Source organism: Leguminivora glycinivorella, chromosome 2 (genome assembly GCF_023078275.1).
Source record: "Leguminivora glycinivorella isolate SPB_JAAS2020 chromosome 2, LegGlyc_1.1, whole genome shotgun sequence".
NCBI classification, from domain to species: domain Eukaryota; kingdom Metazoa; phylum Arthropoda; class Insecta; order Lepidoptera; family Tortricidae; genus Leguminivora; species Leguminivora glycinivorella.
In genome coordinates, this window is record NC_062972.1 from 33,966,991 (window position 1) to 33,980,677 (window position 13,687).

The following is a 13,687-nucleotide window of genomic DNA, read 5'->3' on the forward strand; positions in this document are numbered from 1 at the left end:
CATCTATTCCAATGTCCAAAAATGAAATAAGAAATGATTATGTGGATAATAGCAATTTGTCCGAAATATAAATTGTCCAGTTTTATTCGAAAAAAAAAGTTCAAAAACGTACCTACGTATAGCAACGTGAGTTGGAACGTACCTATACAATAAGTAGGTGTTCTATTCTACATAAATAAATATTAAAGAACATCCTTAGATCCTTACAAGGCTTATGTAAAATTATTTTCTTCCATTGTTAAAGTAAACTGATTTTGCAAAGCTAAGGATACAAATAGAAAACAAATTAATCAATGAAAAATTCATACACATACCTCTTCAACACCCCAAAAATATTTGAACGTATTCACGGCCCTAACCACATAAACATTTTCATAAATTCTACCCACACTCCCTACGTAACTAAACATGTTTAACACAAAGCAATATTGATTCAAATAAATCAGCAAAAAAAGAATAATATAACAATTCTTTAATTTAATAGATCATGAAGAGACAAGTACAGAACAAGGACTGCTTATCTTTCTCCTTTCAAATCAAATGTGTGAGAAAACGGTACGGCCGACACTACGATGTCGCCACTTTTTAATGTCTACTCTTTTTGGTGAGACTGTATCTGTGGGTACCACACTAGTATTGTGAATTGTCCCGGATTGTCATTTTAGTACAAACTTTGTATAAGTTAGTGTACATAACTATAGGCTACTAGACTCATATCGATTTTGGCACAATAAATAATTGTCTTCTGTAGTATTTGACATAAAAAACAATATTTATAGATTTTGGGTACTAAGAGTGTATGATGACTACGTATTTTTGATTACAAAATGTGTGTAATCTTTTATTCATTTTGGCCACCGAAAACGCTGTCAGCGATGTAGTAACGTCATCGAATTCGAACCTTACTGCATGTCAAAACAATAACTGACATATTGAACTCTCTAAGACCAAATTAAATTATTTCATAGGAAATATTTTAATTTATGTTTTTTAGTAGACGTACTACTATTATTTTAACTATTAACTAAAATAAATGTCATATACAAAGAAAAAACATCAAAAAAAGCATCGGACACTTGGCCTTGGTAATTTTTTCTTTGTATATGACATTTATTTCAGTTTATATTGAACTCTATTCCTTCAAACTTAAAAAGTCAAAAAATATTGTTTTCGAATAAAATGACTACCCAGATAATCTATAGATTAACACGATTTGTGTTGTTTACGTAAAAGTATACTTTAAAAATATTTTTTGCTGGTTTTAAGTCATAATACAATATGGTAATATTTTATTTCGGTTAATTGGACAGTACTTTATCATATAAGACAGACTTTAAAAAACCGGCCAAGAGCGTGTCGGGCCACGCTCAGTGTAGGGTTCCGTAGTTTTTCGTATTTTTCTCAAAAACTACCTATCAAGTCCAAAACAATTTTTCTAGAAAGTCTTTATAAAGTTCTACTTTTGTGATTTTTAAACATATGGTTCAAAAGTTAGAGTGGGGGAGGGACACAAGTTTTTCCTTTAGGAGCGATTATTTCCGAAAATATTAATATTATCAAAAAACGATCTTAGTAAACCCTTATTTATTTTTAAATACCTATCGAACAATATATCACACGTTGGGGATGGAATGAAAAAAAAAATCAGTTCCCACTTTACATGTAGGGGGGGTAGGGGTACCCTAACAAAACATTTTTTTTTTTACTTTTTATTTTACCACTTTGTCGGCGTGATTGATATACATATTGGTGCCAAATTTCAGCTTTCTAGTGCTAGGTTACTGAGATTATCCGCGGATGGACGGACGGACGGACAGACAGACAGACATGGCGAAACTATAAGGGTTCCTAGTTGACTACGGAACCCTAAAAAGGGTCAAGTAGCCTATTACCACATCACTGTCTCATACCTATCTGACAAATAAAATAACATCTTACAACGACGATGTGGTTTTCAACAGTCTTTAAAATTGAAATGTCTTTAATTTTCAACCATTCTAAAACACGCTAATTATAATTAGTAGCAATAAGTAGCGCTCAATGACGTCATCAAAGGCTAACGATAATGATTACCTGCAGGAAATTAACGAACTCCGTGCTCGTGAACAGGAGGCGGTGCTCGGCGATGAACTCCAGGACCCTTTTGATAGCCTTTGCGCGTTCCTCGATCACCTGCAACGGAAAATACTAACATTATTTTCCTTCAGGGGCTGACAACACCCAATTGCGTAAAATTGATGTTACTTGTGCAGTTTTTTAAGACAAACTATTAGTCTTAGTAAGGCAAGTAAATTATATGTTATTATTCATTATATTTCAAAGAACATGGCCGTACTCGATACACGATTTAATGAAATCGGCTCGATAGAAAAAAATTGCAAAGATTGGTCTCGAGTTCGTCATTAAACGGTTGTGTGCCGTTCAATAATTCACTTAGTTGTCTTTAGTTAATATTATAACAACAAATATATACATATCTAAAACACTAACGAAACATTTTGCACAAATAATGCACCTTACTATTTTATTTTAATATTTTTCAGCACTTTTCGTACCTATCCGCCCTCTTTTAGTGACATCGCGCTCTCACTTACTCCCATACGATTAGACAGTGTACGCTAGCGTCAAGGCCATTGGGTGCTGTCAGCGTCTTCAGTTTAAAAATTTATTATAAACTAGCTTGTGCCCGCGGCTTCGCACGCGTTAAATTCGAGCTCTATACAAACTTCCACCCTCCATGTTAGGGAAGTGGGGGGTTAGAAAGAGACAAAAAGCAGCCTATATATATCACTCTCCATCCCTTCAACTATCTCCACTTAAAAAATCACGTCAATTCGTCGCTCCGTTTTGCCGTGAAAGACGGACAAACAAACAGACACACACACTTTACCATTTATAATATTAGTATGGAAGTATGGATTACGTCGACATTCATTTGAATTTAGTTTAGGCACAGGAATCTGTGACCCGTTTCAACAATTGTCGCCCGATAGTGACATTTCGCCGTTCATTGCCTGTTCAACAAGGAAACATTGACGCGGAGTAACAATGTTACTTATCAACACAGAAATAGGCACAGAATTGTGTGTCAAGAGTCAATGTCACCGTGATGAAATAGCCCACTGACACAGTATAATAAAGAGTACTATCGTACAGTGTGGCCACTCCCGCTCCCCGCTGAAAATGCCGCCCACCTCCTCTCGGTTACCTCACAGTTACCGCCTGTCAAAAACGCGAACAATCGACCTGTCATATTGCACTCATGCAAGCATAGTACGCGTTCACCTACACGAGCTTATACTGTTTGCTAGGAACGCGCCTCTTTCATACATTTGATCGCCAGTGTCCGAGGTGTGCCACTGATGTGACACTTGATGGAAAGGACACAGTAACCTTAAAAAAAATTGTTTTAATAAAAATGTTGCAGAGATAGTTGACCCCTTCTACAAAGTCAAACAGAATTTCAAGGGATTGGTTTGGTAACTGACTGACTGCAGGTAGCACATTCATTGATAAAAGACTCAATGGGCATCCAATCATTGGTTGGACTATCCCGAACCAATAAACTCAAGAGATAATAGGTAGAGAGATCTTACCTTTTGAAACTAACAGTCTATCTTTGTTGCAACATTATGAGCACTGCTAATAATGAAGTTACTATGCATACACCTAGCAGCATATAATTATGACTAGACTGTGCGTTCCGCTCTCTAGACTCTTAGAAACTGTTTAGACTAAGCATTACAGTGTTGATAATTATACTTTATTCCGTCTACTCCGTCCGTTCAACTATTATTCCGTCAAATCCTCAGTTTTCGTGATTACGAAATTAATTTTTTTTTTTTTTTTTTTTTTATTATTATGGACTGATCGGCGATTGACCCTAGTCACACCTGATGGGAAGTGAAGACAGAGTCTAAGATGGAGTTCACCGATTCAGTAATAGCCTATTCACTCTACGTTTAAATATAATCATAAAAAATATATAAATATCTTTGTATATCGAAATCGATTTTTCCTGATGGATTCCAAGGAAACATTTCCTAAAATTTCTAGAATTTTATTCACTGAATCCAAAATTGAATAGCATAATTATTAGATAGTACTTTTAACCGACTTTTGGCATTTACCACACTAACTTGCCTTTATTTTACTTACGTGCAAAAATAACACTTATTTAAACCAAAATAAACCACTTGTTTCAAAGGAACACTGCAACACAAATAAATGACCATTTGTAAACTGTTCTGCTATAGAGCCTACGAAACCGTTAGTTTATCTTGTTACAAAAAACTCATGAAAGCGGCACTTTTTTCCTCCATCGTTATTGTTATGTCTAATCAACGCCGAGACAGCTGACCTCGGCCAACGCTTCCTTCCTCACCTACTTTTTAAGTGATAAAATGTAAATGTAAATGTATGTTTATTTAACATTTATGTTATTCCCCGAATTTTAACTACTGTCCAGTTTTTGTGCCAGTTAACTACTGACTATAAAATAAAACTATGGAAACGGATTAAATCGCGTATAATGAATTTACAATTCAACCCGACTTTTCGAACATTTTACAGCGTTCGTGGTCAACGGGTGACAAAGCTGTAAAGTGTTCGAAACGTCGGGATGAATTGTAAATTCATTATACGCGATTTAATCCGTTTCCATAGTTTTATTTCATGACTATCGCGGTAACCGAAGACAATATTACTGACTATAAGTATAAGTTAACTACCGACTAATTGACTCAGTGAAAGGAAAGGAAATGTATCCATTTCAGCTTGGGCAAGAATTACATTCCAATTCCAATGTTTGTTTAATCTTTAATAAAATAGGTTTTAAATTACTCCCATGTTTGTTTATATATGCTGAAACCGACGGAAATATTACGTATTACGCATGAGCTCTAAGTGTAAGGCTGAGCGCAAGCGGGGCGGAGCGTGCGGCGTGCAAATCAAACAATTGGAGTTCATACAAGTGTCCTGAGTCGTGCAGCGCGCACACCCGCCCCGCTGCGACTCTCCGAACCAAGCGCTCCGAGCGTCCACTCAGGCCTTACACTAAAGTCAACAACACCTCATCTGGGCCATTTTTTTCAAAGTTGTCACCCCACTTTTTTTTTTGGATTTGGAAATTTTTAGGTGGTTTCCACTCAGAATCGCGAGCTCTTTCAATTCTAATAGGAGAAAAAAAGTGCCCCAAGGTTTTTTTCCCGGTCCGTTCCGCGAGCTTTTTCATATATTTTGTTTGGCGGTAACAGAATGGAAGGTTCGAAAAAATGTATGGAAATCTTCTCCTATCAGGATCGAAAGATCTCGCGATTCTGAGTATTAATCGCGTAAAAAATACCCATGTAACAAAAAAAGTGGGGTGGACAACTTTGAAAAAAATGGCCCATCTAACAGTACTCCATTGTCACGTCGAGGCATCCGACTACGGTGACTGATTACCTTCAGGCGAGCTGCTGTAAGCTTCTTTGCCACCAATATAATATTTTAATTAACTGCAATTTTTTTTTTTTTATCGAATTACCTCTTTCTGGAAGCGGCGAAAGTAGCTAGTACTCGGCAGAGTGCAGGTACCCCTCGGAGGCAGATGTAGCCCGGCGTGGAGGGTGCACATGCTTCGATGGAGGCGCCGGACGTCGCTGTAGCGCTTCCAAACGGAAACGACGGTCACTGCCTCTGGAGCGTCGATTGGGAATAGCTGGAATTCAATTTGATTGTCATCCACTTTAACAAAACTATAGAATGTTTTCATTAAATAAAATGTTTTGTATAGAATTTAACAATTATTATTATTTGTCTGTCTTTTCCATATCTCGGGACCATGGGGTCCCGGACCTTTGGGAGGCATGCGTGGGGCCGAAGCCAACAGCACAGAGGCCCTTTTAGACATTTTAATCTAAAGGCAAGGGATACACGTGGCGGATACCATCCCCGAGCGCACAATATGATACAACCGGAGATGGTCCCCGCCAGGTGCAAAGACTATTGCAGTGCAGCACTTTTGTGCTGCGATGGGAGCTAAGGTCATGGGTTATTGTTTTGAAAGTTGGATGAACTGGTTAAAGGGCTATGGGAGGAGACTATCGGACACCTGCCGTGACAATTAGTCTCACAATTGTAAAAGGCAGGCGGTGACTCGCCAACTCATTGAGTGGGCCCTGCAAAACGGCCGCACGCACGGTGCGACAACAGAGCAACACTTGAGAGTGGCTAAAAGGTTGTCGAGAGGTGAGTCTGCGGTAGCTTGGTTCCTGGTGTTCCATTCAGCAGGCCGCCGGCGTTATGACATTTTACACTTCCAACCTGGAGCATAGGTCCCGCTCTTGCGAATCCACTCTGGCCGGCCGGTTAAGGCAAGTGCAGAGGCGAGGGCTAGATGGAAGTGCCCTCTGGAATAGGGGTCCGCGGTGTCGCCACTCACCGTCAGCTCGCCACAAGCTGCCCCCGCGGGCTTATTATTATTACTATTTCGTTTTAGACAGGCAGCTGATGCTGGTACGTCTAAATCATAGTTCACTTTGCACAAAGTATTAGTTCATAGTTCACATTCACTTTCAAAAGACAAAGGTACTTAAATCCTTATAGTTATAGATCTTGTAACCAGATCTGTCACTGAAAAAAACAACACTAACCACAACACCTTGTTATACTGATCTATATTCAATATTCACACACTCAACATCAACAAGCATGCTCATGACTCATCGCCACTAATATTGTGCAATACAATTCTACAGGTGATCACCACTTATAACAAATAACTTATAAATGTTATACAACACATTTACATGTTTTATATGTTTTGAGATACCATGCTAAAAATTATACATGAAAATATATAGATAATAAGTTTTATTTAGTAAATCTGCATCTATAACTAAATCTAGTTGACACAGTAACAGAACAAGCCAGGGTAGGCAGAGCAGGGAGTGAATTGAATGTTCGCTACCTTTTCGTCTCAAAAAACGAATGTAGGTATTTTGTATAGTTTTTTTTTTTATTAACCTAGCATAAATAAATTTCTTTGTTATAGGCACATATCACTTAATATTTAGTATTAATCAATTAATTATCTATGATGGATAGAAACTAAGTTTTTATTATTTATGAGTTTAATAGTTAAAGAAAAACTAGTATGTGTCAGGTAAATGTCAGCTGTGTTTTATGTAACAGCTAAATGCGAATTAAAATTCCGTACCAGCTGTAACAATAAGTAGGCATTAAAAATTAATTAGCTATTTGAAAACTGTAAACTCAAGAAACAGAAAGTGACTAAATAACTCTAAAGAATTCTAGGGATATAAGTAGATAAAAATAGGGCACATGTAGACATGAAGATTATCCATGAATAATACTCACCACTGAAGTTATTTTGTAAATGGTGAAACCATTTTTGTGTTTCGCTGTTTCGTCGACTGAAAACCGGCGGACCCACTTATCTTTTCCCGACATTTTGCCTTTTTTACCACTTTTACGTATTTCACAGCATGTCTGGGCACTATACCACACTAATACGGAGAGAGGAAATGTTAATTACTGACATGAATTGAAAGGATTTCGCTTAAAATATACATTAAACGTTAGTGAAAACAAACATTTCGATTCGCTGATGTACATTTTCTTTCACTTTGGTTACAGAAATGTCAAAACTGTCAAACTAGGACGTTTAAGTAGACGCATTACATGCGCAAGTGAAATTCATACAATACTGCGCGTTGAGCAAATAGCACGTAAATATTATATTATAATTATGTGTTTTTGATTGAGGCATGGTATACTTAATTCATAAAAAAATTATAAAATAAATACTACGTATTAGTTCACATTTTCAAAGTTACGTGTAGCATGTTGTTTATTGATGATAGATGTCGCTAAAAACCACTTTGCCTCGATGACTTGTAGTAGAACGTGTAGCTTGTCATATGGTTTCAAGTGAAATATATAGATCACGCTAGATGTCACTAGGGTTTATTCAAATCATATCGCATATTTTTAGCTAGATGTCGCTAGTAAGCACTTCGTTGTTTATAAACAACTTTGTTTCAGCAGATTGTCAAAGAAACCAAGATCTCAAAGCATGCTAACCTAGATAATTAATTAATTTTATCGCATTACGTAAAGAAAGTATTAGTAGCTTGAACAATAAGCAACCTTTGGAAATGGGATTAGAGAAGAGTCAATAGGTCAAGCCTGCGACGTTATCCCCACTCAGTTGAATGGCGTGCGGCGAGAGGTTGTGTTCGCCTTGCACGGCGGGTTAGTATTTCGCTGCGTCCGTTTAGTGTCGTGTTTCTCGCGCTCTCGCTTGTGCCTTTTAAGACATGAATGAAAACAGTGCAACAACAGCAAAGACATTATAATAATACCAATACCATAAACATGTGTTAAGTGTCTCAAGTTCAAGTGTTGTGAAATACATTCAGCATAATGGGTTCTAAAATCGAGTACGTGGATTCGTCACATTTATACGCGACAAACTATGTCAGAAATTCGAAAGCTATTGGTGTACTTTGGGCGATTTTTACGATCTGCTACGCGATAATCAGCGTTGTGGCGTTTGTTACTCCAGAGTGGATTGGTGATTTAGAGACTGAATACCCGAGGAAGTTTGGCCTCTGGCAAGTGTGCAGAACAGATGATGCCTTGGAAGACTGTAAAGGGAGGCTGGACGACTTCTTTTCAATAAACGGGCTTGTGTTTAAGATAGCGACTGCCCTCGTGGGTATAGCTGTCGCAGCGGCCCTGTTTACCATTTGCACCATGCTACTCTTCTTTTTCTGTCAGTCGACCACCGTGTTCCACATCTGTGGATGGCTGCAACTTTTGTCTGGTAAGTTAAGATAAAGAAACCATTATAAAATATACCTATTTTCGACCCGCATTCACAGCCTAATTTTTGGAGGAAGGAAGTTGACGAACCAAACCAATGAGCAAATTAAAAAAACCTGAATCGCCTTTCGACTTCCATTGTCAAGCATTGTTAAAATATAAGATACAAGTCAAGGTCCTAAGTGACAGCTACCCAAGACATTTAATTCTCACAAAGCCTGCGTAACAGAAGACAACGCAGTGCGAATAAGGTCATTTAGATATGGGAAACTTAGGAAAGGATATGCCTAGACATAAATAATAACTTTGACATATAAACAGCTACCAATTCTGTAACAAATTAAGAAAAAACACTAAGAGATCTTTTTTGTAAGACAGTGTCGTTTGTTATTAAAATCCTAAGAAAGTCTATACTTTCTTACCTCATATTGCAATTTTCTCTAGTAAACAATTTCGCCTCATTATAAAGACAGGTGTATGCCCTAACATCCGGCTAAGGCAGGTGTGGCAAACTAGATTCCCGCATTTTTGTTCCTTGACTCAGTCTGAGCGCTGCATATTGAGGCTGCATTCAAATTAGGTACTTGACAAGATTGGTTTGTAATTGCTACTGGAATTAGGAATATTACTTACATTAAATTTAAGGGACCGATAATAACTTTACTTCAGCGTCCCACATCCCATGCATGTAACTTGTAGCTTATGTTATGGTTTACGTAATCACATCTAATGTACTGACAACTTTAATAGGATTATAGGACTATATTGTTTGTCCAATAATCCTATTAAAGTTGTTACATTAGATGTGTAACAATTTACACTAACAACAGAAGTAAATACGAGTAAGGTATACGGAGCAATCCAATTACACTGTGTTGTCCAACTCACTGAATGACTGAAATCCATAATCGGATCAGAAGTAAGCATTACCATTTCAATATACTACCTAACGTACGTGTTTACAAAACATAAATACACCTTTAACTCCTATAAGGTTATATTAAAGATTAAAAACTTTAATCAGAAAAAGAAAATGTATCACCAAGATCTTCAATGATCACAAAACCGATGTTTATATTTCTTTAAAAATAAAGTTAAGGACAATAAAATGCAGTTGCAGCACGGACATGTCACGTAAACATAATCTGTAGTTAAATGCAATCATGTAAGAACTGCAACATAACCGAATTCATTAAAATCTTAATATAATGCTTATTACAGTTGTTATTAGCTTAGCAATCAACGGCCATATACCATTATACAGAAAGAATAAAGTAGGAAACACTACTTTACCTACCTACGTATTAAGTTTACGCAAACCATAAAAATTGATATCGTACATAGTAGGTACCTTGTAGGTACCTAATATCAGTAATGAACTAATGACAAAGGATAATAATAATACCATTATATGTTGACATGCATATGTAGTATCATTAAATCAACGCAAATATGCATTTAAAACTGTAAATGTTAGGTCAGCGAAACTAACTTCTATTAAGTTTGATGATTATTTTTTTTAATAGTTATATTAAATTAATCGATTGAGTGATAATACTGATAATGCGCGGGAAACCCCCGATTTCCACCTTTCGAAAAAAGGCACGTTTAAGTAGACAAATAATATTCACAATCAGACACAATCAGAGCACCTTCTTTCATTACCGCCATCATCGCCATGTACAAGAAACTTCGAAACATTTAAAATAATCAGATGTGCATGCTTATTAAAGCCGTGTTAGCACGGTGTTAGTCATATTCATATTGGAACATGAATACGTGAGAAGTCCGTGTGTCGTGACCTCATACGTGAGTTCACGAGACCGCTATGTGGCCGGAAAAAGTTTGCAAACGGTAGCGATCCTATCCTAACGAGATAAGATGCAGCGCTGGGTGCTTGGAACTTGTATGAGAAACTAATTATGTATTTAAAATATAAGCAGAAGTAGCGATGTTGTTAAGAATTAAGGGTTTCGCGCCTTTTTTGCTGATTCGATAGGAGTATACACGATATGGTCGGTGCGTGGTCGGTGCCTCTCATCATTGGACGATCCTCTAAAAATCTCTGACCCTAGAAAAGTACACATTTCTAAACAAGAATACCTTAGTTTACTTCGACAGACATTTACGAGTAAAAGATCACTCAGTGGCAACATCAAGTTAAGAAATACGTGCAAAAAGCGAGTTTAAAACGTGTTCACCTTCGATCTAGCGTCCGGCTTCGCGGAGATTTTACTGTCTCGATATCTAGTCTTGTATGAGGCTTTAACTAACTCCATGGCTAGATTTTATAATCTTATCTCTTAGACTAACTACAATGTAGTATATAGTTTTTGCTAAATTACATAATCTAGATGTGGTTTGATGTGTACAGTGAATGATAGTGGAGATAAAGGACCCCCCTGCAGCCCTGCGGCCCTGCATAAATATTTCTAAATTTTTATTCAAGGGGTCTGTTTGGTGGTCAGTTTCTTCAGAGTAAGCCAGTCCTTGGGGAGCTGGTCTAATATCCCCAACGCTTAATGTTCTTAACAAACGAAAGGTGTTTGTTTATCTGTGTGTGTTCGAATAATCATGTTTGAAAAAAAAATCTGCTACCATAATACAGGAAACCTTAAAATTCAAATGTAAGTAATAAAATAACTTAGTAATCAAAAATGAAAGTTGAATTTAACCGCAGCACAAATTACTATGTACTTTACATAGTTTATTGTTATAGCTTATCATACTTATTCTCTGTTTACAACTCTGCAGTTACGTCAAAGTCAAAGGTGCATGAACTGCATTAAGCTATTTCTGTAGAAAAAGTAGAAAAATATTTTCTTTTTTTAATATGACATAAACGACCTACATACTCTTTAACATACCTAATGAAAACTTTTCGCAAAATTGACTTATATCTTCCGTGACTTATATCGTAAGTACTTGTCAATAAATTGTCAATCTAATTTCACATTTTTTATACCAATTTGTATTTATTTTGCTAATAAAATGGCAGATTCGACTTTGACCACATTTCCGGAGGATCCAAAATGTCCCAAAGTTTGTAAAGATATCGGTGCATTTAAAAAAGTGGAGATGGCTAAAGAAGAGCCTAAAGAAAAGGAAGAAGCGAAGGCCGCTTCTCCTGCAGCAGCTGCTCCTGCGGCAGTAGAAGAAAAGGCGACGATCAGACCACCGCCGAGCGGGGAAGAGTATCTACCTAATCTCAGGCCCGGCCAGGACGGCAAGGTAGACTGGACTCCCCTCGGAACCATGACGGGCACCAGGCCCGGCGTCAACAAGTACTCCATCAGCCGGTACTCGCTCAGCGAGTGGCGCGCGCACAACGACCGCGTGCTCGACCCTTCCTGCATTACGGAGTCTAACATAGTCGACTACAACGCCAAAACGGCCATCATGCAAGCTTTCGGCAACATCGACAAGAAGCAGCTCGAAAACAACAAGAGACTCAAGCAGAAAGCAAAAGATATCTTCAGATGGAAAGTTGAAGTAGAAAAAGCCTGTAAAGCGATTACGGAGGAGGTGGAAATGCTCGAGATCGACCGACAACGGCTGAAAGGAGCTTCAAGAGTACTGATGTTGCCTGAATCAATATCAAAAGAGTGCTTAGATCTTCGCTCCAACCGCTTCGTACCAGATTTAGTAGCCGACCTAGCGGAGCAGGAACTTATCAAAGAAATGAACTTAGTCAGCGAAGTAAGAGCCACGTTATCCAAGACTTTAGACAATATTGAAGCACAAATGGCTATTAACAAAGCCGCTAAGCATCGAATCGAGTACGACTGGTGTGATAAAAACATGGCGTACGGTGGTGAAACGCTCAATCTAGGACTTACTCCAAAATCTCCTACCATTTTGTTCAGACCTGGATCTACAAGATTCGCTGACTACTCAGCTCCTTTAGAGTACTGGGAGTTCTTTTGCCGCGAGAATGTGCAGCAGGTTGAAGCCGCTAGGCAAAAATCTAGTGATCTACGTGGCAGTCTCAACGCTATACTAGTTAGTGGAGGTAGGAAGCTTAGAAACCAAGCGGATAAGACCGACATGGCCTTGGCAGAGACTGTCGCTTTGACTACAGAGTTATGCACAAAATTAGAAGAGACTTTACGAAGCACGGTCCAACGGATTGCTGACATGGAGACTCTGATAGACAATCTAAAAGCTTCCATCCAAAAGATGGACGCAGCGATGAAATTGGCTCAGACGAGACTGGACAACCGAAACCAATGGCGACCTCACGGAGAGTCAGTGAGAGACCAACCTCACTTGGGTTTGATAGAAGAAGTGAAGACTATTCACGAGACAGTGACGTCACTGCTCGGACAGCTAAACAACGCGGAGCGGGTCCGAGAGGACCTGCTGAAGAAGAGGATTGCGCTGGAGGCAGACATAGCGTCGAAGAGGAAGACGTTGAACATAGACAGGGACAGGTGCGGTATGATCCGCTCACACTATCCGTCGGCTTCTGAATTGGCAGGTTTTTAGAATACAAAATTTTCCAAATTATATTGCATATTTCATTTACAGAACTGTTGTTTAATTTGCGTATCAATCAGTATCCTGATTCACGATTATAAGTTTCAGAACATTTTCCCAAAAATAACAATAACAACACCATGAACGTCGGTTTTGTCGCTGTAACCTTATTTATAATATTCTGTGCTGTAAACTGGACATGTAATGTAACTTATGTAACCCTTTTTGCACTTTAATTTAAATAAGGCTTTCATTTTTTTTTTGAAAAAGCATATTTAGACATCATTTCTTAGGTTACATTACTTACATACATTTTAAAATTGAAACTAGATTTATGAGAAGGATTTAGATGCTTTGAGTGTAGTACAAATTTGAC

General features: G+C 37.8%; 3 protein-coding genes across 4 annotated transcripts in view; 2 read left to right on the forward strand and 1 right to left on the reverse strand.

The window, feature by feature from the left end:
* The window catches only part of LOC125241611 (ribosomal protein S6 kinase delta-1), a 28,622-nt gene extending 20,913 nt beyond the window's left edge, over positions 1-7,709 (reverse strand). The window contains exons 1-3 of one of the 2 annotated variants that reach the window (XM_048150174.1): positions 7,363-7,709; positions 5,528-5,701; positions 2,074-2,172 (exon numbers count right to left, since the gene is read on the reverse strand). In XM_048150174.1, the coding sequence (XP_048006131.1) occupies positions 2,074-2,172; positions 5,528-5,701; positions 7,363-7,455 (366 nt within the window). In that variant the 5' untranslated portion in view covers positions 7,456-7,709. Of the gene's footprint in view, positions 1-2,073; positions 2,173-5,527; positions 5,702-6,635; positions 6,732-7,362 lie in introns of those variants that run through there. The other variant, XM_048150180.1, reaches the window with a different exon arrangement.
* A 491-nt stretch (positions 7,710-8,200) lies between these two features.
* Positions 8,201-13,687, forward strand: part of LOC125235351 (LHFPL tetraspan subfamily member 3 protein) — a 55,751-nt gene continuing 50,264 nt past the window's right edge. The window contains exon 1 of the mRNA XM_048141895.1: positions 8,201-8,833. Within this exon, the coding sequence (XP_047997852.1) occupies positions 8,431-8,833 (403 nt within the window). The 5' untranslated portion in view covers positions 8,201-8,430. The remainder of the gene's footprint in view (positions 8,834-13,687) is intronic.
* On the forward strand, positions 11,788-13,364 carry LOC125235342 (tektin-4-like). Its single transcript, XM_048141884.1, has one exon. The coding sequence runs from the start codon at positions 11,824-11,826 to the stop codon at positions 13,318-13,320; it is 1,497 nt and encodes a 498-aa protein (XP_047997841.1). The 5' UTR covers positions 11,788-11,823; the 3' UTR covers positions 13,321-13,364.

Excerpts from the sequence above, each read along its gene's own strand:
- LOC125235342 (XM_048141884.1), top strand. The coding sequence starts at position 11,824 with ATGGCAGATTCGACTTTGACCACATTTCCGGAGGATCCAAAATGTCCC.